Source organism: Mastigoproctus giganteus, chromosome 3 (genome assembly GCF_048544385.1).
Source record: "Mastigoproctus giganteus isolate SK-2022 chromosome 3, ASM4854438v1, whole genome shotgun sequence".
Taxonomy (NCBI): domain Eukaryota; kingdom Metazoa; phylum Arthropoda; class Arachnida; order Uropygi; family Thelyphonidae; genus Mastigoproctus; species Mastigoproctus giganteus.
This window is the reverse complement of record NC_143577.1, coordinates 189,635,336-189,661,456: the sequence shown is the minus strand read 5'-3', so window position 1 is coordinate 189,661,456 and position 26,121 is coordinate 189,635,336. Positions and strand designations below refer to the sequence as shown.

At 37.5% G+C, this 26,121-nt stretch overlaps 1 protein-coding gene across 1 annotated transcript in view; it reads right to left on the bottom strand.

Annotated features, from left to right (window-relative positions):
- The window catches only part of LOC150088497 (cytochrome P450 2C6-like), an 87,757-nt gene extending 63,273 nt beyond the window's left edge, over positions 1-24,484 (bottom strand). Inside the window, exons 1-4 of the mRNA XM_090370192.1 lie at positions 24,407-24,484; positions 19,487-19,728; positions 17,531-17,652; positions 10,432-10,538 (exon numbers count right to left, since the gene is read on the bottom strand). Coding sequence (XP_090226318.1) covers positions 10,432-10,538; positions 17,531-17,652; positions 19,487-19,728; positions 24,407-24,484 — 549 coding nt within the window. The remainder of the gene's footprint in view (positions 1-10,431; positions 10,539-17,530; positions 17,653-19,486; positions 19,729-24,406) is intronic.
- Between the last annotated feature and the right edge of the window lie 1,637 nt (positions 24,485-26,121).

The following is a 26,121-nucleotide window of genomic DNA, read 5'->3' as shown; positions in this document are numbered from 1 at the left end:
CCGTATTTCCCCATGTATAAGACGCAAATTTTTTCAAAAAATTTGGGGTAAAAAAACTGGGTGCGTCTTATACAGTGTTTTAGATTTTTTACTTTCATTTCCCGCTTTTTCGCGCTTGTTGTCTTTGCGCTCATTGTTTCGCACTTGTTACTGGTATATTAGGTTACGTTTTGCCACGTTCTGCCCAGAAATAGCTCAGAAAAGATTTTCGTACAGTGCTGAATTCAAGTTATGAGGAGTTGTATGAATTTTATGATGAATAAAACTTGAGTTCAATAACTTTATGTAACACATTTGTTTTCAAATAATTTCGGGCCCCAAAATTAAGGTGCGTCTTATACATGGGGAAATACGGGTGTGTATATATATCTAATAATACATAGATAAATAATAAATCCTTTTATTCGCTGTTGGAAATACAAATAAGTCATTTTCTTCGTTGCGGAAATAAAAATTTGGATAGTTTTATTGCTGTTAAAAAATAAAAAAAAAACTAGCAGAAAACTAGATAAAATAAAATATCTGAAAGGAAGGTATGTCTTATTTTAGGTATAGACCTAAGGCTTTCAAGAGGACGCGGTAGAGATTAGTGGCGTAATGATTGTAATCCTCGGGGCTTTTCCGGTCTATATCCAAGCTGTGATCATCGATGATGTTTTTTCTCATGCAGCCGATCAATCGGACGGCTATTTTGGGACAATCAGTGATCTTACCATGTAGCAGCACAACCCCGGTGAAAAACTTTGAGTGGTTTAGAAATGGTAGGTCCCTAGAAGATGAATACCATGTTGGAATCTGGACCAGATATGGTCTTGTTGGTTCAACGGTGGCGAGAACATACAATCTGCAAATCAAGCCTGTCGAATTGGAGGACGAAGAGAGTTTTCACTGTGAATTAACCCTCCTTGATGGGAGTGTAAGAGTTTCATCAAGAGCTTTTTTGACAGTATTAATACCCTCAGATCCACCCTTTATTGTGGAAGATGCTCAGTTTAACCTGACCTGACAGAAGGACAAGAATTAATACTGACTTGTCGTGTGATCTCAGGTAAGCCATCCCCAAGTGTATTCTGGAGAGATTGGAGTCAACAAATAGTGACGTCAGATGTCACGTTAAAGGAACGAGTAGACTCTGTAGACAAGAAGACGATTGTAGATGTGACATGGAGCCTAAAATCGATCAACGATTCTTGGGACCAGAAAACCATTACCTGCGTCACAGAGCACCCGGCGCTGACTGAAATTCGTTATGCCTAGGTTGCCATTAATGTCAAATACAAGCCTAGAATCACTTTGCAACTCATGAAAAGCCCAAATTGATTGGGGATGACCTAAAAATTTTCTGTCATGCTAAAGCGAACCCCAGCATAATGAACTATTTCCGGTATCGGAATAATGTAACACTCCATGAGACCAATCAACCCTTACTGGAAATACGCAACTTGCAGGAAGAGAACGAAGTAAAGTTAAATAAAAAAAAACCTTCTTGGAAAGGTAAGCTCCAAAGGTTGTATAATTACAACACTGTATTCCAATTATTGTTTCGGTAATCTATTGGTATGTAAACTATGTTAAAAGTTTAAAGGCACAATGTTAACTTAATTGGTACACGTATAAGACGTCATTAGATATCTGATATTAAGCATACACTATTCTTTCTTCAAAAATATGACATTCACACCATGAGGAAGTCTGTGATTAAATCTTATTTAGATGTAAAGGTTGTTGAAATATGGGGAGTAATATCCTCAATGCATACTTAAATGTAATGATTTAAACTTCATACTTTAGTTTTAACTTCTTGAAATTGAGATGAAGGTTGTTCAAATCTTATATGTGGTTCCATTTGAAATGTCTCGGATCTATCAAACAAACAGCCATCCAGAAATGTATTTTGAAGTTAAGTTAATTTGACCATTTAACATTTAATTTTATCATTTGATGGTTAGTGTACTGTGTTTAACTATTTAATGTAGTGTATGTAACTATCTAAGGTATAATGTTAACTCAAAGGATATAGCGTTGATATAGTTGGGCATATTAAATGGATACTAGCAGTCATCTTGGAGATGCAAGTCAATTGTAAAATGACTTAATATATCATAATATAAGCTGATTTGTAGTACTGATATTACGTTTTGTTCTTTTTCTTTCATGTAAATGGGCAATGAGTGACGACAAGAGAGATATGCCACCATCAGGGTGGGCCTATGTTTTCTCATTGTGTTATGACTTGTCTTAATTGAAGTTCCAATCTAAAGAAGAAAAATCTAGATCCAAGTGAACCCCAAGGATTTAGACACGCCATCATCCGATTTCGCTCTTCTTCAGATAGTCTAGAACTTTGTTAAAATAAGGACTTACTCCCCACAGGGACGCTGTCGTTTCAGAAGTGGACCGGTTTATAAGGTTATTTGTGTTTCTTACAAGAATTTCACTGAAAGCTGTTGTTGGACTTTCCAAATTAGACTTACTTCCACCTTCCTGAAGTGCAAACGAACTGTTCCAGAAATGTTTGTGACACCACAATGAAGATTTCCTTACCAACTCTTGTGATCTATTGTTAAATTTTGTTTTGATAAATTAGGATGTAGTTTCGGTAAAGAAATTGGCTCAATGATCAATGTAAATTTATTATAAATTAGAGATATATCTGCGGAAATTAACTTAAAACAAAAAGGAAAAATAAATAAATAAAACAATGATAATAAATAAATAAATAAAACAATGATAATAAATAAATTGTAAAGTATATCAGCATACATTTGATTCTACTCTAGGGAGGGAGAGTGTTCTCGACCAATCCTTGGTCTTCACAATTGGTGAATGGAGGAATGTTGCCAAGGCAACCAGTCACCCCTCCCCCCAATCTCTTTCGTTCTAATATGTAGTTACTACGGCAACTGTATTCGCAAGTGCAACTATCTATTCACATTAAAAACATATTCCCAGTCTGTTGAAGATAAACCGATCCTGTGTGACCAAACATTTTCCAAGTGCTAGTTTTGTGTGTCCTTCTACGGAAGGAAATTGTTGCCCCTCAGACAAGATGTCAGAAACATTAAATCCGGTTTATCATTATTACCGCCACAAGTCTATACGTCCCTTAGCATTAGAGTCCAGGAGACGCCCAGTAATTCCTGGTCGTTGCCAAGTCTATAACATAACTGAATGTTGTTTAGACATCAGGGAATCACATTAAGAATGGAGATCGGTTTGACAAAGCGGGGAACGTACGGGCAGAACTCTCAAAAGGGATCTTATTAATATTTTATTAGTTGGGAATTTGATTTACAATAAAGTTTAAAGGCATTATGCGTTAACTGTTTTATTCAGGAATCTAATTAGACAGGAAAAACTTTGCCACAGAAGTAAAGGCAAGTCTATATTAGTTAAATACACTAATTGAATTCGAAAAGAAGAATATTAAAAGAAAGTTAAGTGGCCGGTCTCGCCCACATCGCTGTTCATGTCGGAAATAATGTTATCAGCAGTAGCAGATGGTGAATGCTGCAGTTATAAGCGAGAGAGGAAATGGAGTTTGTGGGCATATCATTTACACAAGGATGCAGCAATAACTGACCTGCAAGCCAACAGGATGGAAGCTTGTTGTTATTTGGCTTTACGACACAAGGACTACCGAGGCCAAATTGTGTCTGCTCATAGTTTATTTAGTCCAAATATACCGCTGTAGATGTTAAATTAAATACTCCTGTAAAGGCCAATACATTTTAAATAGATTATAAGTTCTTTTATGTTTGCTTCATTTCCCAGGATATGAGTTAAATCATGTGAGAGGTTCAACCTAGAGACTGACTGAAAAGTATTTGACCGTATGGTTGAATATAAAGGACAATCAAAGAGGAAATGCCTAAGAGTAAGTTGACTGTCACAGGATGAACACTGGGGTGGATCTTCTCCCAGTAGCAGGAACAGATGGGTATGATGAGTGTGTCCAATTCTGAGTCCTGCCAGTACTACTTCCTCTCGTCTGTTTTGTCGAAAGCCTGAGAGCCACAGCTTTGGTTCTTGCTTTATCTGGTAAAGTTCATTGTTGGTATTACTTTTCCAGATCTGTGACCAGTTGTCGTAACTTGCTTTGCTAATAACGGGCTTATAATTAGTGTAAGGAACCTGAGGATGTTCTGCGACAGCTGGCTGAGGATTTTTTGCTGCGAGGTCCCCACTTTCATTTCCCGGAATACCAGAATGGCCAGGGATCCAGCAAAAACTGATTGATTGATTGGGCACACTGCAGGAAAATAGCTAAGAATGAATGTGTTTCAAGGTAGGATGAGAAGATGAAAAATTCTTCCTTATTGCAGAAACAGCACTGAGCGAGTCAGTGTAAATTATGGCAGGTGAGATGGAAAGTTCAATAATTTTACTAAGTGCTAATTTGATGGCATATAATTCGGCTGTGAAGATGCTGCAGACTAATGGTAGTGAGGCAGTAACCGTTAGAGAAGGAAAACCTGCAGCAGCCCCAACCGTACTGGCTGTTTTGGATCCGTCAGTATAGACTTTACAGGCATGGGAGCTCAGAGTAGTGTGAGCTAAGTGCAACTGCCTGATATTAAAGGAAGGTACAGTATTCTCTCCCCACTCCAGAAAATGTGTATCATGGGAGGAAGAAACGTATCTCCAAGGTGGAACAGGTGCAGTTGTGTCCTGAATAATATCCCTTAAATTGATATTCCAACTCTGAGAAAGCTCTTTAATCCTGAGTGAAGCAGGTCTGTTTTCATTTGGCTTGCTGTCATATAACAAATCCCACCGAGTATTATAAAGATACTCCCAACTGGGGTGAGATGGAAGACTCTGGATCTTAGCAGCGTAGTGGCGCAGTAATGATTTCCTACGAAGATGTAATGGAGGATCATGTGCTTCGATATAAAGACTCTGGATTGGAGAAGTCCTAAAAGCGCCCAACGCAGTCCTGAGAGCACTGTGCTGGACAATATTTAGACGTTGTAAAGTAGTGCTCCTGGTAAAGTCATAGACCGGACAACAATAATCTAGCCGTGAACGGATTAAAGTTCTATAAAGATGCAGTAGAGTATACCGATCAGCGCCCCATGACATAGCCGAGACTGATCGCAGTATATTCAGATGCTTTAGACATGTATTTCTTAAATGAGAGCTTGGAAGTTCAGCTTGCTATCTAATATCACTCCAAGAAATTTAACTGTACTTACAAGCGGGATTGGAATATTGTTTATTTGTAGTTCCGGATCGGGATGGAGAGCTCGTATCTTGCAAAAGTGGGTGAGAGTGCATTTCTTTTCTGATAGTCTGTAGCCATTCCGTGAAGTCCACGATTGTATTTTGGTAATGGCAAGTTGGAGCTGCCGTTCGATGGTGTTTATACTTTGAGATTGACAAGAAATTGTAAGGTCATTAAGTATCGATCCCTGCGGGACTCCTTCCTGAACGTGAGATGCAGAGAGTATATTTTTATATCGGACCTGAAAAGAACGCAATTGCAGAAAATTTTGAATTATTTTCGGCAAATGGCCCTTAAACCCCAAGTGGTAAAGGTCCAAAATAATCCCATGACGCCATGTAGTGTCAAATGCCTTTTCAAGATCTAGGTTGACCATGACTAGATGTTGTTTCATGACAAAGGCATTGCGGATATGAGATTCGGCTTTGATAAGCACGTCCAGCGTTGATCTATTCTTCCGAAAGCCATACTGATGATCTGGAAGGAGATTTTGTGACTCCAGGATGTAAGTAAGCCTAGTGTGAACCATCCTTTCGAAAATTTTACCCAGGCAGCTCGTAAGAGATATTGGCCTATAGTTTTCAACACAGGAATGATCTTTTCCTGGTTTTGGTAAGGCAATAATGAAGGAATGACGCCAGGAAAAAGGATAGGCATTTTCGGAGAATATCCGATTATAAAAGATTAACATGGTACTCAAATCTTCTTCAATTAAACGTAATGAATTAAACGCTTCAGCATAACGTAATGAACTCCATCTGGGCCTGCAGCACTGTTTGAAGATCTGTTTAGCGATTCTTGAAGTTCTATGAATGTAAAGGGTTGGTTGTACGGGAAAGAGCGGTGCATGAAAAAGTTGATTTTATATCGTTCTGCGCTAGCTTTGATGTTCTGAAATGTGGATCCATAGGAGGCAGAAACAGAGATTGTAGCAAATTATTCAGCAAGTGCATTAGCAACTTCTTCAGCTGTAGATAGGTTTTTCACTTTCCAATGAAGTATTGGAGAGGGCATACGAGCGAATTTTCCATTTAGTGCCTGTATTCTTTTCCAGATGAGGCGTGTGTCGGTGTCTTTTGTGATTGTTGAGGCAAATGCGATCCATGAGTCTCGTTTCGCTTTCCGTCTAATTTGCCTTGCTTTTGCTTTAAGCCTTTTATAAGCAATGAGGTTATTAGTGGTGGGATTCTTACGGAAATTATTCCAAGCTCGGTTTTTTTCTCTGTTTGGCAGTGAAGCAATCTGCATTCCACCAGTGATTTCGGTGATTGCGATATGTCCCGGATTTTGGAATGTAGGTATTTGCTGCAGTAATTATCTGATTGGTGATGCAAGTATTTACATCATCAATAGGTACTTTTTCAACGTAAAGTCTGTCTAGAAGTATTTGAGTAGAATAGCCATCCCAGTTCGCCTTTTTAAACTTCCAAGACGATCGTTGATCAGGATTTGGTGTTACTCCTGTTTGTAAGGAGCAAATGATCGGAAAGTGATCACTGTTAAAAGGATCGGTTAATACAGACCATGTCATGATTGGAAAGATGGAATGTGAGCAAACTGACAAGTCAATTTGAGAAGTAGATCCTGTAGGTAGGAGATCTACAGTTTAATATATTTAGTCATTATTATTATTTATAAATTCCTCAATTAACTTGCCTCTTCTGTCTATTGTAGCTGATCCCCACAATGGATGGTGTCCATTAAAGTCACCGAAAAGACAAATTGGAGTTGGAAGTTGTGTAATGAGGTTGTCAAGTTTATATTCCACCAACTCGGTGGAATATAAATCGAAACAATGGTAACTGAAATACCAACTGCAATCCGAGCTGCCACAGCTTCTAGGGTGGTTCTTAATTGGATCGGTCTGGATGGTATGTTAGAATGTACAAGAATGGCTACTCCTCCACGGGCAGGGGACTCTGGACTTCTGTCTCGTCTGTATATCATAAAATTTGAGAATTTCGGCGAAACTTGGGGTGACAAGAATGATTCCTGTAGGTATACCTATGGGATTAAACAGATTAAATCCCTTAAGTCACCAGAATGGCTGCTTAGTCCTCTACAATTCCACTGTATGATGTTAGGCATTATTTTGGTTTGGCTGAGGATGATTCATCCGACAGTTTTTTGTATGTAGGGCATTTTTTCTGTTTTTTTCTTTTTTTTGGGAATAAGGGGCGTCCACTATCCATAGTGTCATTGGCATGGAGTTCTAGGATAGGTTCTTCATAATTTTGGTGTATATCCACTTCCATAGTGTTGGTTGGTGGATCAGTTTCCTTGCAGTCTTTATTAGGTTAATTTTTCTGCGTCATTTGAGACTGTCACAGTATCAGTTGGGATACTAATTTGGGTGTTGGTGGCATTGCTGGTTTTAGTTTTAGAATTTTCTTTTCCAGTGGTTGATAAGGTTGCTTTAACCCAATTAACTAGCGAGACGTTGGGCGGTATTGACACATCTGTTTGAATTGCAGCTGTATGAAAACTTCGGGTTCAAGAGGCATAAGATGGACTTGGCATGGTCAACATTATTTGTCTGCGTGCCTCAGAATATGTGACTTTATGTTCTTTGTATTTTTGGATTTTCCTACCTGTTTTCCACATTTCACATGATTTAGAAAAGGCAGGGTGATTGCCTTTGCAGTTGGGGCAAATGGGAATTGCGGCTGGACAATCTGCGTGTGTATGATCTTTTGCTCCACAAATAGGACAGATGGCGTCACGTCTGCATGCCTGCTGTGAATGGCCATATTTCTGGCATTTAAAACAGCGAAGAGGATTCGGGTTGTATGGACGAATTCGGCATTTTAAATATCCAGCTTTTACTGAGGATGGCAAATCAGGAGTACTAAAAGTTAAAATGATGGAACGAGTTGGACCGAGATTTCCATTTTTTTGTCATTCTTTTAACACTGATTACCTTTTGATTGCTAATTTCTTGTACTAATTCCTCCTCAGACACTGTAATTAAGTCCCATTTTGTGATGACGCCTTTTGATGAATTTAAGGTATTGTGGGGAGTAACAGATACTGGCAACCCACCAAATGTCGTTGTCTTTAATAGCCACTCCGAATGTTTGGTGGCGGCTGTTTCAATCAGATCTCCGGATTGTAGTCGCTTTACCATTTTTTAGTGATCCTGCAATAGATTCTAGATGTCATTGAATCATGAATGGAGATAACTCACCCACAGGCTGAGTAGACAGAGAGTGTATCACCAAAAAATTAGGAATGTCTGAAAAATGCTTCTGTTTGAAGCCTTTGAGGTGACTATTTTCCTTGTCTTCATGACAGTATTCTTGCCTTGAGCTTGAAGGCTCTAAGGGTGGAAAAGTTGTAGAATCCATGATGGCTCCTTTTGGCCCTGGGGGTTTATCTTTTCCACCTAGGTTACCGGCCCCGCCACGGGGAGGCAGGAGCAGTGCCATGAGTGACCAAGCGGCTGAGTTAGTAATTAGTATTTATAGAAAAAAAAGAAACAGAAAGGCGGATTCCCTTTCTGGGCCTTTCCCTACTTCTCGTAGAGCGAAAGTGCTACTCTGATATACAAATAAAATCAAGAAAACGGTTTTTGAAACAAAAAATAGAATCTGTTTTCTCAAATGCTCTTTGCAGAAATCGCTTTTAGAAATGCACTGGAAATCGCTTGGCCACGGAACGCTTGGCACCCGGGGCCAGGATGGAAGCGGATGCCCAGCATGTGTGTAGGTGCGTGCAGTAAGACCTGGAAGTGTCCCACCAGAGGGCTGTTGACATTGTCTCTAGGCCATAATCCTTATTGGACGACAGGGTCGCCCCAGGAATTTAGTGTCCAACCCGAAACTTCTTTATGTTTGTGAGGTTATGTAAAAAGGAAAGGCGCGGAGCTGAAGGGAGAGAAGAAGCCAGGTCGTGAAGGTAGACCAATAAGTGAACGTCTCACCCCCCCCAATACCCATTTCGCGGTCGCCCATTCCCCGGTGGACACGAGTCCTCAAAGTTCGCAACACCTAGAAATTCTCGACGGTTTTCCCTAGAAACTAGTGAAGCTGAAGTTTAAAAAGTAGAGCGAGGACGACTCCTCAAAATCCGTGAAGTTCATCGGTAAGTGTTCCTGCCTCAGGTTATTTGTTTATTTAGGCACCCCGGACTCGTGACACCGCGAGTGGTCGGAATAATGATCAGCGGCCAGCTGTGGGTCGGAATAATGATCAACGGCCAGCATTTCTCTTTATGTTTTTGATGGGGGTATCGTAACTGCGCAGAGGGATCGAGAACAGATCCTCGAAACCTATGTGCGACTTTTTCTGGTACGGTTGGCCTGAGGTTTTCTTTTCACGTACAACAACGCCACTGCACAGAGAGCTCAAATAGTAAAGGAATATCTTTAAACTGAAGATATACAACGACTGCCGTGGCCAGCTCGATCAGCAGACTTAAATCCGATCAAACATGTGTGGGATGCCCTTGGGCATCGCATTACGCGCCGACAGGTAACAGTTGGGTCATTTAGTGAGCTAAGATCTGAGCTTGTGGAAGAATAGGATTTTTTGCACAGAATCTTATAGACACCCTTATATTAAGAATGTTTCACTTCTGTCAGTCCTGTGTAGCCGTTGAAGGTGGGTCATACGCATTACTGACGTCACATGACCATATTTTCGAGCGTCATTATTGACTTCTGTCATGTGATCATTTTTGGTAATTCTTATAAAACTTCTATAAATGTCCCTTATACCTGTCTGAACTTTCTTGCTGTCTCCTAATTTCCTCGTTATTCCATGGTACATCACCATACAAAAATCTGTCCCGCTTCTTGGCAAGCTGCAAAAGTTACAACGCTTTTCTACTTGTTCTGTTAATTTTGTTGGGCAGTGCATTTAGTGACGTTACTTACAATAACTATAATAATTGGAAAACTCTTTTACATCTTGTTTAGCAATTTACACTCCGAGTTGATCGAGATTTTTCAACTTACAATTCTTCAGTTTTATCTTTAAAGTTAACAAAGTGATCTTGGCCCCTTCTCAATTGATAGATGAAAGATACATGTGCCCTAGTTTACCTTCTGACAATCTAAAAACAGTTCAGCCTTTTGTATAAGTTGTGTTTCTGAATACGTCCAATTAGTTGTATCTAAACTTTTGATATAACTAGACATTTGTAACACCAGCTAAACAAACACATAAATCTCTACTTTAAAATAAAATACGACAAAAAATTACTTTTATGCGCTCTTCCATTTGACCTTTGCCAAAGCCTAAGTTACGCATCATATGCAGTGCAAATCTTCGCTGTTCTAACCATTCTCTGCCGTTCTGGGAAATTAAACCTGTTGAGAGAAGCATTTATATTAATTATATTTTAATACTTACATAATATACTTAGTGGCAACTTTATTAGGTACACCTATTTTTCTTTTTATAAATCGAAGGCTCCTCCAGTAACAACATTATTATTATTACCATGTTAGATATATATTGGAATGCGCAGCAGCGTGGCGATCAAGGTGTTGGGGAATTCCGGGACTGTTAGGAGTCATCATGGAACAAACAAATATATGGCCTGTGTTAGGGTAACTAAGAGTAAGAGCAGGTGCATGTATACTTCCATGTACACCATATCAAATTTATTTACTATACTTTAGGAATATAGTAAATAAATTTATTTTTGAGGTAATTACGAACTTGTTAGTTTAAGTTCCGTTCCGGAGAGGATAATGGAGTCACTGGTTAAAGATACATTGCAGGATCATCTAAAAAAGACTGCAGTTATAATTTTGAAACAGAATGGGTTTGTTAACGATAAGTCTTGTATGACCAATTTGATTGGATACTACGATGTGGTCACAAAGGAACTGGATACAAAAAATAATTTTGATATCATATACTTGGATTTCAGGAAAGCTTTTAATGCTGTTGCACATGGAAGGCTGCTGTACAAATTCGAGCATTATGGTATTAAGGGTAAGTTGCTTCAATGGATAAAAGGATGGTTGTCGGTGGGAAGACAGAGTGGTAATCAATGGACTCTGCTCTTCGTGGAATAACATTATTAGTGGAGTTGCCCAGGGTTCGGTGTCGGATACATTGTTGTTTTGTATAGTTACCAATGATATTGATGAAGGTATAGTAGGCTTAATGACAGTAATAACAGTACACTACTGCAACAGGATCTAGAAAAGTCGAGCAAATGGGCTGAGAGGTGGCAACTGAATTTAAATTAACAAATGCAAAGTACTGCATATGGATAGTAGTAACCCCACAGAAACGTACCAACTGTGTGGTACTACACTCTGGGTAGTAGAGAATGAAAAAGACCTGGGGAAATTGTGCAATCAGATATGAAGTTTTCTGAGCAGTATAGACAGACTGCGAGAGCAGGTTTTGTCAATGATATACAGGAATTTTGCTAGTAGGGATAAGTAGGTGATTATCCCTTTGTATAAAACGATGGTCAGGCCACGCCTTGAGTACTGCTTACAGGTCTTGAGGCTTCATTTTAGGAAGTATGTAGCGTTGTTAGAACAAGTAGAGAGGGGGCAACAAGACTGGTGAGGGAAACGAAGGGGTGCACTTACCAAGAAAGGTTTAATTTCTGCAAATTGCAGTGTCTGGAGACTAGGCACCTGTGAGGTGATCTTATTGAGGTGTATAAGGCCTTGAATGGGTTGAGCAGGCTCAATTCTGATGGGATTCATCCTCTTGCTCAGCTTACAAACCTGAGGGGGCATAAATTAAAATTGAGGAAAAAGAGTTGTAGAATAGACGTGTGGAAATTTGCCTTTAGCCAGCGGTTAGTTGAATACTGGAACAAACTGCCATATAAATAAATTTTCTGTTTATTCTCTGGGACGACCACACGGTCAGAGGAGTTAATGTCATTGTGAAAGTTGATAGTTTAAATAAATTCAAGGAAAAACAGTACAAACTTTTGAACCGAATATGTAAGTGAAGTGGGATTTTTTTGGCTGATGCTGTATAATCTTGCTTTTTTGCATCGTATGCCTCTACCAATGCTAATGCTATATACATATATAACCATTCAGGAGTGTTGTGTAATATATCTTGCGTTTGTGCAGTGTTGTGTAACTGGCCATCGAGCCTCCAAAAAGCGAGGGATCACTGGCGAGCTTGCTGTCTGGTTCGTAGTTTCCATTTCTAGCCTTGTAACCAGTGTAGCTTTCCAGCCGACGACCGAACAATTTTTTTTTCTGTCAGCAAAATAATAAAATAAGGTACAGTAGACTCAGGAGCACGAGCACTGGACAGTCGAGGAGTGGAAAAAAGTTGCCTGGCCTGACAAATATCGGTTCTTGCTGTTCATGCTGATGAACCAGAATATGTTCAGAACATCATAGATCCATGGACCCATCCTTTAAAGTGTCAATAATGTGGGGAGTGCATTCATGTACAATCTGGAAATTGTTTAACAAAGGTCACCCTTTCATGACTGCATTGTATCCATATGCGAATTGATTCTTTCTACAGGATAATGCATCATGTGGCATTATATAGAACTGATTCCAGGAACATGAGTGAATTTAGACTACTGCTTTGGCTTCCCCAGTCACCGGATCACAATCGAAATGAGTACGCGTGGGATGAAGTAGAAAGAGTTCTTCGGAATAAAGATCCGCGACCATCGAATGAAATACTTGTGGGATGCAATTGAGCCAACATTCCTGTAGTGAGCTTTGTAACCTTTGTTCCATGCCATGAAGACTATATATAAGTTCTGAGTTCTAAAGGGGCAATCTACTTTGATTAATCTCCTAATAAAGTGGCCACTTCGTGTATATAAAAATCATGCATGATATCAATTTAAAATAGTCATGAAGTACTTGTTATTGCATTTCCACTTGATTAATTTCAAAAATTCCTGAAAATACAAAGTAACTACATAAGAATTCTAAATGGTCTAATTAATCAATTATGAAAATTAGTATCGCAAGCATCAGTGGCTGCATTAATGCATAATCTACTGCATGCTATTTATAATAAATTAAGATAAAAATGAACAGAACACGGCAGTGCTTATACTGCCCTATATTGCCTAATTTTTTTTTGTGTATAAATTCTAGTTTTACAGTGACTGTGTCAATGGTATGCTATTGCCATGTGAGTGCTGGGTTCTGTTCTGTTATAATTTTTCACTGTATAAAGGCTACCATTATTCAAATCCATTGCATTTATGGATCGATCAGTGTAGTTCGTCTATGTATGGATTTGCCTAATGTTCGAAATTTAGTGATTTCCTGACGATTATTGGCGTTGCAGTCCTCCGTCGAGATGGGGGGCATAATGGTCAGTCTATATTTTATTTTCATTTTTTCATTTATATTTTTGTTAGTTTATTGTTGTAGTTAGTTTTGGTCTCCACTTTTAGTGATATTTCACGTAATGTAGAACTGGTGCTATCAAGGGGAGCCTTGAGGCGCCTCCGTAGCCAGGTGGGCAGGAATGGTAGTGCGTAGCACACGCTTCTTGATTAGACAGGGGTTCGTAACCACCAAATACGGAGGATGCGGAAAGGTCAGGGAATGGTCACCGCATATCCCCGGAGCAATATGGCCTTAGTTGCTAATGCTCCCAAACAACAAACATAGGCCTTTTCTTTTTCACTAGTAAATTATTGCTTTTCACTGGTAATTAGCTTAAATATTTAGTTAAAAATACTTGGGATGTGAATTTCCTAACCGTTCTCCTAAGATTTTATTGGTGGAGTAGCCCACTGGACAAAATTTTTTTATCTAAATAACAAGTTTAATCTTGACATTTGTGACACATGAGCTCAGTGATGTGTCATTGTTGGACCAGTGACTGATGGACTCGGACTAAACTCTACTCCGTATCATCGTTGGTTTGTTGAAGATCATCAACTTCCTTCTGCATTTCTTCAAAAGGTTAGACCAGGAAGAAGAAATTACCTTGCTAATTCTGGTCTGAGTACATCAAACTTCTTGATTCCTTCACGAGGATGGGACCATGGAAATAACTTTAACTTGCTGATCCTGACTGGAAGTGGTTGTGGGATGATTTTTCCCATGATTGTGGCTTGCTGAAGAATATCTTTGAGTGCAGCTGTTCCGGTGTCGGAATGGGATTTCTTAATGAAAATTTCTCCTGAAAGATGTAGGTTTTTCTACTTCCTTCAACGTCTTTAATCTTCTATAACTACCGTTTCTTTGGCGGATCTCTCTGTTTTACTCTCCGCTTTTCTATACTTTCCTTTCCCTACCATCCATTACTACTCCCACTGTATCCAATTTTCCTTTCATTCACTAAATTTCATCTATGCTGGGGTTTTACCCTGATATGGATCAGCAAAATGATAGTAGATCCTGGCCGCCTCCACGTGGCGGGGATGCGGATGTACATGGTGACTAGGTATTGCTGATTCCCATCTGCTAAGAGCCAGGTGTTGGCCGATAACATAACAGAACACAACATTTACACGCCAATAATTCAAACAAATAATTCAACGCAAGAAGTACAACAGCGGCTAATAGGGGAAATCCCCTGTTTTTTACTGATATTTTTAATGTTTTTTTTTTATCGGAAACTGAACTTATCATCTGCCAAGGTCAATGAACTTGACTTGAAGATTAATTTGAAAATTATTTTTTGAAAAATGGGTTCACGAATTTTTGATGACATTTTATATTTAGTTCTTATGTCATATAATTTGTTTCTTTTGTTGTCACAATAAAATGAAATAACAAATATTCTTTAAGAGATTTTTCTTTAGATGGGGCCCCCCAAATTCCATTTTTCTTTGGGCCCCATGAACGTATAAAGCGCCACTGTATATTCCCATCTTGCATTTGCTCTATTGGCGTGTGTATGTATGTATATATACATACACAGTATATGTTAATATCAATTGAGTAAAATAAAGATGTCAATTAATAATATTAATAAAAGTAATTGATAATTAAGTGAAATGCAAAAATACTTAATAAAGTAATAAACATAAAATTAATAAGACAGAATATCAATTTATATTTTCTACCACAATCTGATCCATAGAATGGATCAGATTGTGGTAGAAAAAAATTTTTAATCAAGTTTGTTCCACCACCTGCTGTTCGCCTGATTTATTTCATTGTCCCTTGAAACAAGAAAACCTTCCATAGAACACCTACAACTGACAGACACTATACCAACGTCTCGTTCAGGGTAGAATTGAACAGGCGAGATACCGAAAAATTTCTCAATATGTCTCCTCCTCTAAAAAATCATAATATAAAAGATTTCGTTAATAAAGAATTAGAAGACCTAAAACGAGATGAAGTAGGAAAAATTTGATTAATTCCATTAATATTAATTAATAATACTGAGAGATATAATTTACTTTATTGCGAAACAAGGAATAAGTTACAGAGGAAAGAATGGATGTGCTTCTAAACGACACCAAAATAAGGAATGAATGAATCTTTAGGGTTAGTTTGACATATGGCTAATTGGCTTAAAAGTTACCCATTAAAAATAACTGAAAAATATCAAATAAGAAAGTCTAACAATCCTGAAAGTAGAGGCAGAAGTAAATTGGTAACTTTTCTGAGTGAAAATGTTATTAATAAAATAGTGCTAATTATTTGTAGGGGAATACAAAATCGTAATGCAAAAGGAGTAAAACAGCTGGCATTTTTAGACAGCCTGTTTAGAAACACAGTACACAAGATATTAGTGAAATGGAGCAGTGCTCAATAATAATCAGATATACAGATAGTGAAGGCAAAAATGTACGAAATACTGCTAACTATTATAAATATAAAAAAGAAAACAGGTATAGCTTTAAAAATTATTTACAAAATGGTTTAAAGAAAGTGACCTTTATGAGAAAAATATAGTTGGCCGTACTTTTGATGGTGATGGAAATACGTCTGCCCAATATCATGGTCTTCAAGTTCACGTAAAGGAATTTAATATAATGGTATTAATAGATTTAGTGCTATTCTATTAATTAATAGAATGCAATTTGTACTTTTTGGAAGTTTTCAAAATTAAAACAAATAATATTTATTCCATAGTTCTGGAAATATTACAAGAAATATCAAATAGCACCGATTGTGCCGAAAAAGACGTGCTCGGAAGAGTGATCATTTTTACAAATATTTTGAAAAAATGAAACTTTTGCTTTCCTTTGTTTTATTACAATTATCTGAAAGTTTAACACCAGCATCAAATTATTTACAGACGCAAGGTATACGCTTCATGCAAGCTTACGATATTTTAATAACCTCGAAAAATCAAATACAAAATATGTTCAATAATTTTGAAAAAAAGTGAGAGAACAACCAAATGAATCTATTAAATATCTAAGAGATCTCGATTAATAATAAAAAAAAAAAAGATTTATGCCATAATTCTGTTTAAACAGAAAAGAATCTATTTTTTGTACCTGGTTTATTTAATAAAAAAAAGAAGTATTTATTTTTTATACAGTTAGAATTTGTTTCTTTTTTTTTTTGCTTTTATACCAACTGTATTTTTTAATTTGAGTTTTAATACAGTAAATATAAGTAATTGTTCTATTTAAGTTTTAAACCATACGCACCTACTTTATATGACGTTTTTAAATATATATGGGGCCCTAAAGTTCTAATTTCTCGGTATGTGTTTTTTATCTTCATTCCGACCCTGGTCTCATGGCATTAGTTGCCGCGGCTCAGATTCTAAGCAGCTATTGAACACAACCAGCTGTCCGAATATTTTGGAGAATATAGTGTACTTGCCTAGGGAATGTCCTGGAAAACTGGGCAGTTTCTTAATCTAAAGTATAATAGAGTTAATGAAAAATTAGTTTTATTTGAACTGTCTGCGAAAATAGACAGTGAAGGTTGTTCTTCACAGAGTGAAAAATAATTGAGTAGTTCTTCACAGAGTGAAGAACTACTCAATTATTTTGTGCTATTCAAAAATTCTGGGGATCCATTTAAATACTGGAGAAACAACCCAACTTGCAAAGTTGCTCTTATGTATTGGTGTTGTTGTTGGGTTTCAGGAGCATCAGGGATTAAGGCCATATTTCTCCGTGTGTACTGTTTATAAATTGCGTGTGTTCTATGGTCGATTTTCTGTTTGCTAGACCATTAACCCGAGTTTCCTGGAGAAAAAACCATGCTACCCTCGCTTAAGACCGACTAATTCAGCCACATTGCGGAAAAGGGTCATAAAAATTCTTCCCGTCATCGACGGGATTCGAAATCCGGTCTTTCCACACCCGATATGGAGGAGGACGTCGATTCAACTAACTGCGCCACTTACGAGGGCCCTTTTGTATAAAGACATGTTTGAATGGTATGAAACGTTTACTTACTTGTCCTTCCTGGAATTTGATCAAAGGTACATGGGTTTGGCCTATCCAAGAATCTACTCATAGCTTCCTTTGTACTCTCGTAATCATTAACAACAACGACGAAACGGGTTCCAATGTACATACTCAGAGAGAAAAACAAGAACATGTAAAGCACTCAAACCTTAAAATCATTATTTTCCCTTTTAAATATATGAATTTCAGATAATTGGATGAATAAATAAAAATAAATATATATACTATTTTCTATAGGTGACTTACAGACTTATACATAAATAATAAATATATTTTTTCCACATGTATAAACATGAACTGTAACAGTGAAGCATCATTCTTTGATCACCACATTGTAAATTAGGCGAGGAGGGGAAAATTGGAACACCGGTAAGAGCAGCAGCAGCATTTAATCGTTCAACTTACTTATCGACATATTCAGGTCAGTCGTATCGGACTGTATACATTTTGTGGACAGCTGAATTCGTTTTATAAAAACGGAGTTCTCAGAAGAAATTATCTTGCAGGAGTCAATTCTCTTCTTCATGCTACATGGCCCAACAGATGAATTCATTCGAATGTGTACAGTAGTTTATATGAAAAGTTGTCATATCACGATACAGTCCTGATTTTGCCCTTCTGATTTTTGCTTCTTTCAGGTCTTCCAAGACTTGATTATAAAAATACTGCAGAAATTTAAATGTGATGCGCAACATTTTTAAGATTTTTTCTGCTGAAATCAGAAAAGTTCTCAATCGATAATTGGATGCAGAACTCAGAAGTGGGAATCACAACCTTATATTGTCTTTAGCCGTTTTTGCCTTGCCAGCGGGTAGTTGATTGGTGGAACAGCCTTCCATCTTTTGTTGTGGAAGGTGATAGCCTAAATAAATTTAAGGTTGAGCTAGACAGGCTGCTTTCTTGCATCGTATGCATCTACTAATGCTAATATCAGTGTTTCACTCTGTCTCATGTACGCACTCGTCCAGAGTTCGCTAATTCATTTGTTTCATGGTATTTTATGAGTTATGGTACGTTCGCAGGACGAAGTGCATGTTTCTCAAACATTCACTTCATCCTGAAAGAGTTAAAAGAGTCTTAAAAAAAAAAAAACTCTGCAACCTCTCACTCAGATTTATAGTGATTATCGCGAGAAAAGTAGACTTAAAGAACTCTTCCAAACTCCAACACGATTTGAACAACAACCTCTCCAAACCAATAACAAGTTGCGAGTCCGTTATGTTGTTACTGATGCCATGATCAAAAATTTGTATTTATTTCATTTGCAAAATAAATCAATAAACCGTAGTAAAAATCTTTAAGATCTTAAAACGTAAATTTACTACATCTGTGATGAGATTTATGTGTAATGTATTGAATTCTAGATCTAATACATGAATACGCATTGGCACCAGTTATTCTCAAATCAAAGGAATAGTGAATCAGTTCTCTGTACTGAAAATTCACTCAACTGAATTAATTTCATTTTTCATTTTAAATTGGGATTTTAAAATAAATTTCATAAAAACTAAAAATTATTTTAAAATACCCATTGCTTTATCCACATAAAGAAATACTGTTGCACTTTTGTAAATAAGAGGTAGCAATTTCCGCTTTAGTTTACACGAATGTAAATTTGAAATTAAAAATAAATTTTCAATGAAACGACTTCACAAAAATACATACAAGATTTTATTTCTGCAGTATGTGTTTTGTGGTGGTATAAATTTATCTAAAAAATTAAAAACATTTGTTTTGAGTAGGAATTACAGAACGGTGAAAAAAAAAAAAAGTTTATTAAATTACAGACTGAATTAATACACAAATCATTTTAGGGTTTAAGGTTTACATATTTTTTCGCGCACTAATACAAAATTCAACTTTAATGCAATTAAGCTGTATGATTTCAGATAACTAATCAGAGATTTGGTGCTATTCTAAAATCACAGATCTCACCTTACTTACCTAAACACGTTTCCGTATTTCTTAGCAAGTTTTATGAAGTCCAGATGCGCATTTCTCTGCAGAAATGGCCAATATCCAAACCCAGGCAAGCCGATTGGCCCAGGAGGAAGTCTTTGACTGTTGTTCACGCGAGAGAATATCACATACACAAGTAGCACAGCGACAAAAACACTTATCGTAGACAGCGTAGAGTACGTTTCCATAAAACTTACAAATTCCATATTTAATTCAATTTTCGACAGCTAAATAAGGTGACTGTTAACTTATGTATAATTAGTTTTACTTTAACCAATGGTTACTTTTCGAAATCGGGAGGTGAAACAGTTTAGCAGAACGAATGGCTGTCAGTACTTCCACTCTTGTGCAATTGATAACACTTAATCATTTACTGCCATCTAGTGCTATTTATATGTACTAAAAGAATGTCGAAACACTAGATAAGTTTCCTCTGATAGCAATTTTCATTAAAGCTCATGACAACAGGCGCTTGCATTTAATAAGCAAGAAATTCTCGAAATAAAACAAAACGAATGACAAAATTATAAATGCAATTAAATAAATCAAGCTCAATAAAAAATATTATCTTTTAACAAATCGTAGAAACTTACTCCTGCTATTGTTAAAAATGAACACAAGAAACAGTAAAAAGCGTAAAAAAGCTGAAGCTTAAGTGAAAGGAATTAAACTACTTAGTGTTTCATAAATTGGTCCACTTTATTATGTAGACAGGTCTACATAATGATGTGGCGACTAAATGTAAATCAGGAAAATTTTTTTCGAACTTTAGGTGGTTTCTTTCAATGTTATCATAAAAGTTCTTTTTGTAGCCAAGCTATTTTCATTATTGAACGTCACAATGTCCCTCATTATAGAGTCAACATTAACAAAACACGCCTAGAAAAAAATCACAGTAAATAATAACAAAGTAATTTAAAAGAAAGGAACAGGAGCTGGTATCAAGAAGTCATCTTCACTAAACTATCCTTTGAATTAAAAGATTTTTACATAATCACGAGTACAGACTCATAATATGATATATACTTTTATCGTTTCCTTTAAAAAAGTATAACATCCCTTATTTCAGCTTTTTATTATTTTTTTCTTTTTTTAAAGTCTAGATAATACTTGGATTACGCGACTGATAAATAAAATCTAAAATAACATAACCACTATAAGAAAAAATGTTTTTAAACTGCATTTCGCCATGCAAACTTCGACATTTGCCCTAAAGTCTTGAAACCACATACGTTCAATTTGTTATCATCAAATTCTAGTACTGAACTGAACTGAACATAATTTATCCTGAAGTGGAAATCAAACAGCTTTTAGTATGGACGATTACGCAGGTACATGGTCATCATTCACTGATAATATGGCTAGGGTAGATTTTGATTAACAAAAATCAAATAAAAGGCTAGAAGATTGTAGTCATGGAGATAATCTTGCAAGCAGATTTGATGAAAACAGGCATTGCTGTCTAGCTAGCTTCATAAAGTGCCTAAGTGCTTCGAGATTAATGAGTTCCTGAACATCTATAACTTCTCAGTACAGAACAGAATAGGAGAGCGAATTCTAAAAGATCGGAAGTGTGTGAGCAAGCCATTTACAAAAGTTCTGGAGTGCCACTTGTGATCCACACTATTCCGGATATGGGGTTATACACGACACAAATATCATGTAAACTGCAAATGAGAATGATGTCTTAGAGAATAATTTTAGACATATTGCGATGGTAAGGTGAAATTTGTTAGTACTTAATAAAAGTTTGTCCGGTTAGCCCAAATATAAGGGCTACAATGGCAATTAGCAATGATTTGGTGTCTATAATCGTGCTAAATTATAATAAATAATATAGAATCATTCAATTTCGAAATCAGTTTATGAATCGCGTAAAGAGGCCTGCCGGAAAACAGGAAAAATTGAGCAGCCGAAACGTGGCCGTAATCCTTTCAGTGTTTGGCATTGAGGTGTTTCAATTATTCAAACTTATAGCATTTCAATAAAAAATTACTTAAATCTACCACGTGATATATATTTTTATGTAAACCCCAAACACGAGAGGTATTAGAACCTATAGTACTTAGTACCGTGCTTGGGCTGGAGGTTGAGAAGATGGAAGAAGATATTTGTTGACATTGGACTTGAACTTCTACAGACTGTAATTTTCAGGAAAGACATATGAAGGAAGGAAGGCTGTTCCAGAAAACGGCAGTTGAATGAATAAACGAGGAAAATGAAAAGTTGGTTCTGTGAGTTTGACGTTGGACAGTAAATGGACGTTGGCTGATGGCTGCACGTGTTCGAACTGTTTTGAAAGAGGGGGCGGGAATTATAGAATCCAATTCAGAAGAACCGTGCTCATGGAAGTATCTGTAGAAGAGGCATGCAGCAGAAACAGAACGTCTATGAGACAGCGAGTGGAGAGACTCTGTTAGAGATGAATCATTAATTAACCTAACTGCCCTCTTCTGAATGGAATCAAGAAGCCTGAGAGAGGTTTTGGGGGCACCATCCCAGATGTGGGAACAATATTCCATGGCATGGCCGATTTATACAGGGTGAGCAGATGTTTGGAAGAAAAGTAACGCCGAAAGCGAAAGAGAAAACCAAGTTTTTTAGATGCAGAGGAAGCAATATTTGTAATGTGCTTGTGCCAAGAGAGATTAGAAGTCAGGGTAACCCCCAAAAGAGATATCATTTTGCCTAGAAATCGGAGTGTCACTAAAGATAAGCATAGGAGCAGAAGAATCCCTTTTGCGAGATATAAGACAAGACTGAGTTTTAAAGGGTTGAAATCAACTAAGTTGTCTTTGCCCCATTGGAGAATTACCTGAAGATCGGCTTTTAAGGATTTGGTAGCGGATTTTCGAAAAGTTAAACTGATTGAGCAGGGCAAGGTTTCTTGGCAAAACCACGGATAGGATTTCCAGTCAATATAAGGTCATTAATATACAAGAGGAAACGAGTGGGGGGAAAGAACTGAAACTTGGGGGACACCAGCATTAGTGGAGAAGTTAGAAGACAGAGAGCCATCTACCATCACCTTCAGTGAGCGATCAGAGAGAAACTGGATAACTAATTACAAAAAACAGTAGGCAAACCATAAGATGGAAGCTTGTTTAGAAGACCTTTATGTCAAACACGATCGAAAGCCTTTGAGATGTCAAGAGCAACTGCTTGTGTTTCACCGAACCTTTCCATTGAATTAGTCCATAAATGGGTAACTTAAGCCAGAATATCACCAGTGGATCGACACTGACGGAATCCATACTGGCGATCGTTGATCAGACAGAAGGTTTCTAGGTAGTTTAAGAGTTGGCGATTAATTGATTTCTCCATTGCTTTAGAAAGAGTAGAAGTAATTGGATGGGAGGGATTTGTCAACCTTTTTAGGAACTGGCTGGATATGAGCAAATTTCCAAGCAGAAGGAAAAACACCTTTGGGATAAGAAAGTGAAAAAAGGCGGCAGAGAACAGGAGTAAGTTCAGTAGCACAGGTTTTGAGAACAAGTGGAGAAATACCATCGGCACCTGGTGCTTTCTTCGAATAAAAGCTGTTCAAAATTTTTCTGACATCCTTTTGACGAAAGAGCACAGGAGGCATTGAATGGAGCGTTTTGGGTACGGTGAGAGGCGTTTTACTAAGATCATTAATACATGAGTTGGAAGAAAAATGAGATGCTAGCAGGTCATCTTTATCCTTGGCTGAAGTGATAACAGAACTATCTGGTTTTCACAGAGGTGGGAGCAGAGGTGGGCAAAACTTGCGGCCAATAGCTTTGGCAAGAGACCAGAATGCTCGGCTACCATTAGGGCAAGAAGCAAGTTTTCTACTCTTAGCCTGTTCAAACTCTAGTTTGGATATAATAGGGCAATCTCATTAACTTAATTATCTCACAATAGAATCATTCAGTTAAGACAGGAAATTAAAAAAAATACTCTTTATTCAAAGGAGTGATTCCATAAAATAACAATTTACGAAAATATTTCGGTTGACACCGTTTGGGGAGGGGAAAGACCTTTATTGACCACTTGGATATGTTGCCGACATCAAAAGACAGAGGGAATACTTGACTCAGATTTCTGCCATCTTCCTTGGCTCCCACATTTACCTGATCTCGATCCTATTGAGAATGTAGTATATGCTGGAGAGAACTATTCGAATTTCAAATACGAAATCCGGTTTGTGGCACAAAAACATACTTACTTACGTACTCCACAGTGCTACGGTACTTGTAGCACCTTCTCCTCCTCGATGATTTTTTCCAGCTTCTCTTTCCCTGCCCATTGTTCTCTGACGTCTCACTGACTCTAAGTTCTCGCAGGTCGTTCTCTATGTCATCCATTCACCTCCTTCTGTCTTCCTCTCAATTTTCTTCCTCCCGGTTACCTTTCCATTGCTTTTCTTGGGCATCTGTTTTACTCCATTCGTATCACGTGGCCTGCCAATCTAAGTCTCGAGCTCTTTATCACTCCTACTATATCCGATTCTCCATAGAGTTCCTTCAGCTCTTGGCTGTCTTTATTTTCCACTCTTCCCCGACTTTTACGGGGCCAAATAGTTTCCTTAATATCTTCCTTTCCCACACATTTAAAGATTTTTCGTCCTTTTTAAGCATCCATGTTTCATTGGCATAAGTCATGACAGGTCGTTCCACTGTTTTGTATAAAATACTAATATGTTCTTCTAGAGAGCAGTTTTCGTCGAAAGCGTTTCTGCAGGAAAAAATAGCATCTGTTACCAGCATTAAGACGAGCCTGAATTTCTGGGGTATTACTACTATCATCTTGAATCATAACTCCCAGATATTTGAAGGATTCTGATCTATTGAAACTATGCTTCGCTGTTTGCCAGATCTGTTCACTAATTTGTCTCTCCCTCCCACATGTAATCATAAACCTCGTTTTATTTTCATTTACCTTCAACCCAGCCCTCTCTACTTCTTTCTCCAACTTTTCAAAAGCTGTCCTCAGAATATGTGGGTTTCTTGCAGTCATTACTACATCTGCATAGTCTAAGTTCTGGTAGAGTCTGTTATATATGATCCCATTGGAGGTGGTTGTAGTGCGACAAAGGGTCCCCTTGTCTCAACCCTCTCCTCTCTTCGAAGGACACAAAGAGATTCCTTTGCACCTTAACCTTGCATTTGCTTCCCTCCAGCATGATCTTCGTCAGCCTTTATTGGTATGCCCAGGCTTCCCAACGTTTTCAATAGCTACACCCCATCCACACTATCATATGCCGTGCTGAAATCAATAAAGAGATGGTGCAGATCTACATTATATTGGTAGCACTTCTCCAAGATCTGTCTGAAGGTGGAGATGTGGTCAACAGTCGACCTTCCTGCAAGGAACTCACTTTGATATTCACCAACTATTCCTTCCGCTAGTCTTGATATTATTCTAGTCAGAATGAAGGATAAAATCTCTTACACGTTGCACTAAGTAGGGAAACTCCTCTGTAAATCCCACAAATTAAGTTGTCTCCATTCTTGTGGATTGGAATGATTACCGCTGTCTTCCAGTCATTTGGCAATTCTTCTCTTTCCCATATGTCCGATATAAACTGATGTAATTTTTGGATCAGTTTCTCCCCGCCTGCCTTTATGAGCTATGCTAGGATGTTATCTTCTCTGGGTACTTTGTTATTTTTAGCCTTTTGGACTGCATCCCATACCTCTTCTATTGTTGGGCCCAAGATACCTTCAGCATTAACTGTTTCTTCTTTCTCTTCTACAATTTCTTCTGGGCCTGCCTGTTCTTTATTAAGTAAGGAATTAAAATGCTCCTTCTAAACTTCTGTGATCTCTGCTAATCCCCCACTATTTCTCCTTTCTTATTCCTGCACAGGTTAAGACGCTGGTGGAAACCTTTTTTTATGTTTCCTACTTCTATATAGAATTTCCTAATCTAAAAATATAGTGAAATAATATGGAATTTTTTTACAAATACTAGTGTCCAGTATTTTCGTTTCACAGTTGAGAATTGTTATCACGTTCTATTTCGTAGTGTCATTGCTTAATGACATGTTATGTGCAGAATATTTTACTAGTATGGTTATAAATGTTTTTATAAAAGAAAAAATATAAAAACAGTGTTATAAAACGTAAATGAAAAGGCAAATTAATGAACGTACTTTTCGACATAGTCATTCATTCCATTCGGACTTTGTTCCACCCAGCCAGGCAGCAGCCATACTTCTGGTAGTAAAATTCCAATTCAACTTGGCTTCAATGTACCATTTAGCGTCATCGTAAACACCAGTCGTTTTCTTGTTATACTCTTGTCCAAAGGTAGGGACGCTTGGAAATTAGAGGAGGAAAGTTCCTGTTGTTGGGTTTTAGGAGTGGTGGTAACTTAAAACCACGTTGCTCCGTGTATATTGTCTGTAAACTGAGTGTGTTCTAAAGTCTCTTTTCTGTTTTACTGGACGAAAAACCTGACTTTCCGGGAGAAAGTAAGTTCCTGAATTTTCGGTGGATGAGCAAATACCTTTCACTCAACGCTAAAAGTACTGAAAGTCCCTGTTTTAACAGATATATTAAATTATAGATCTTAAGTATACAATTTAAAATAAAAAAGGAATTGAAATACTGTATAACAAAGATGTTTCCTTCCATTCATTGCGCATTGTG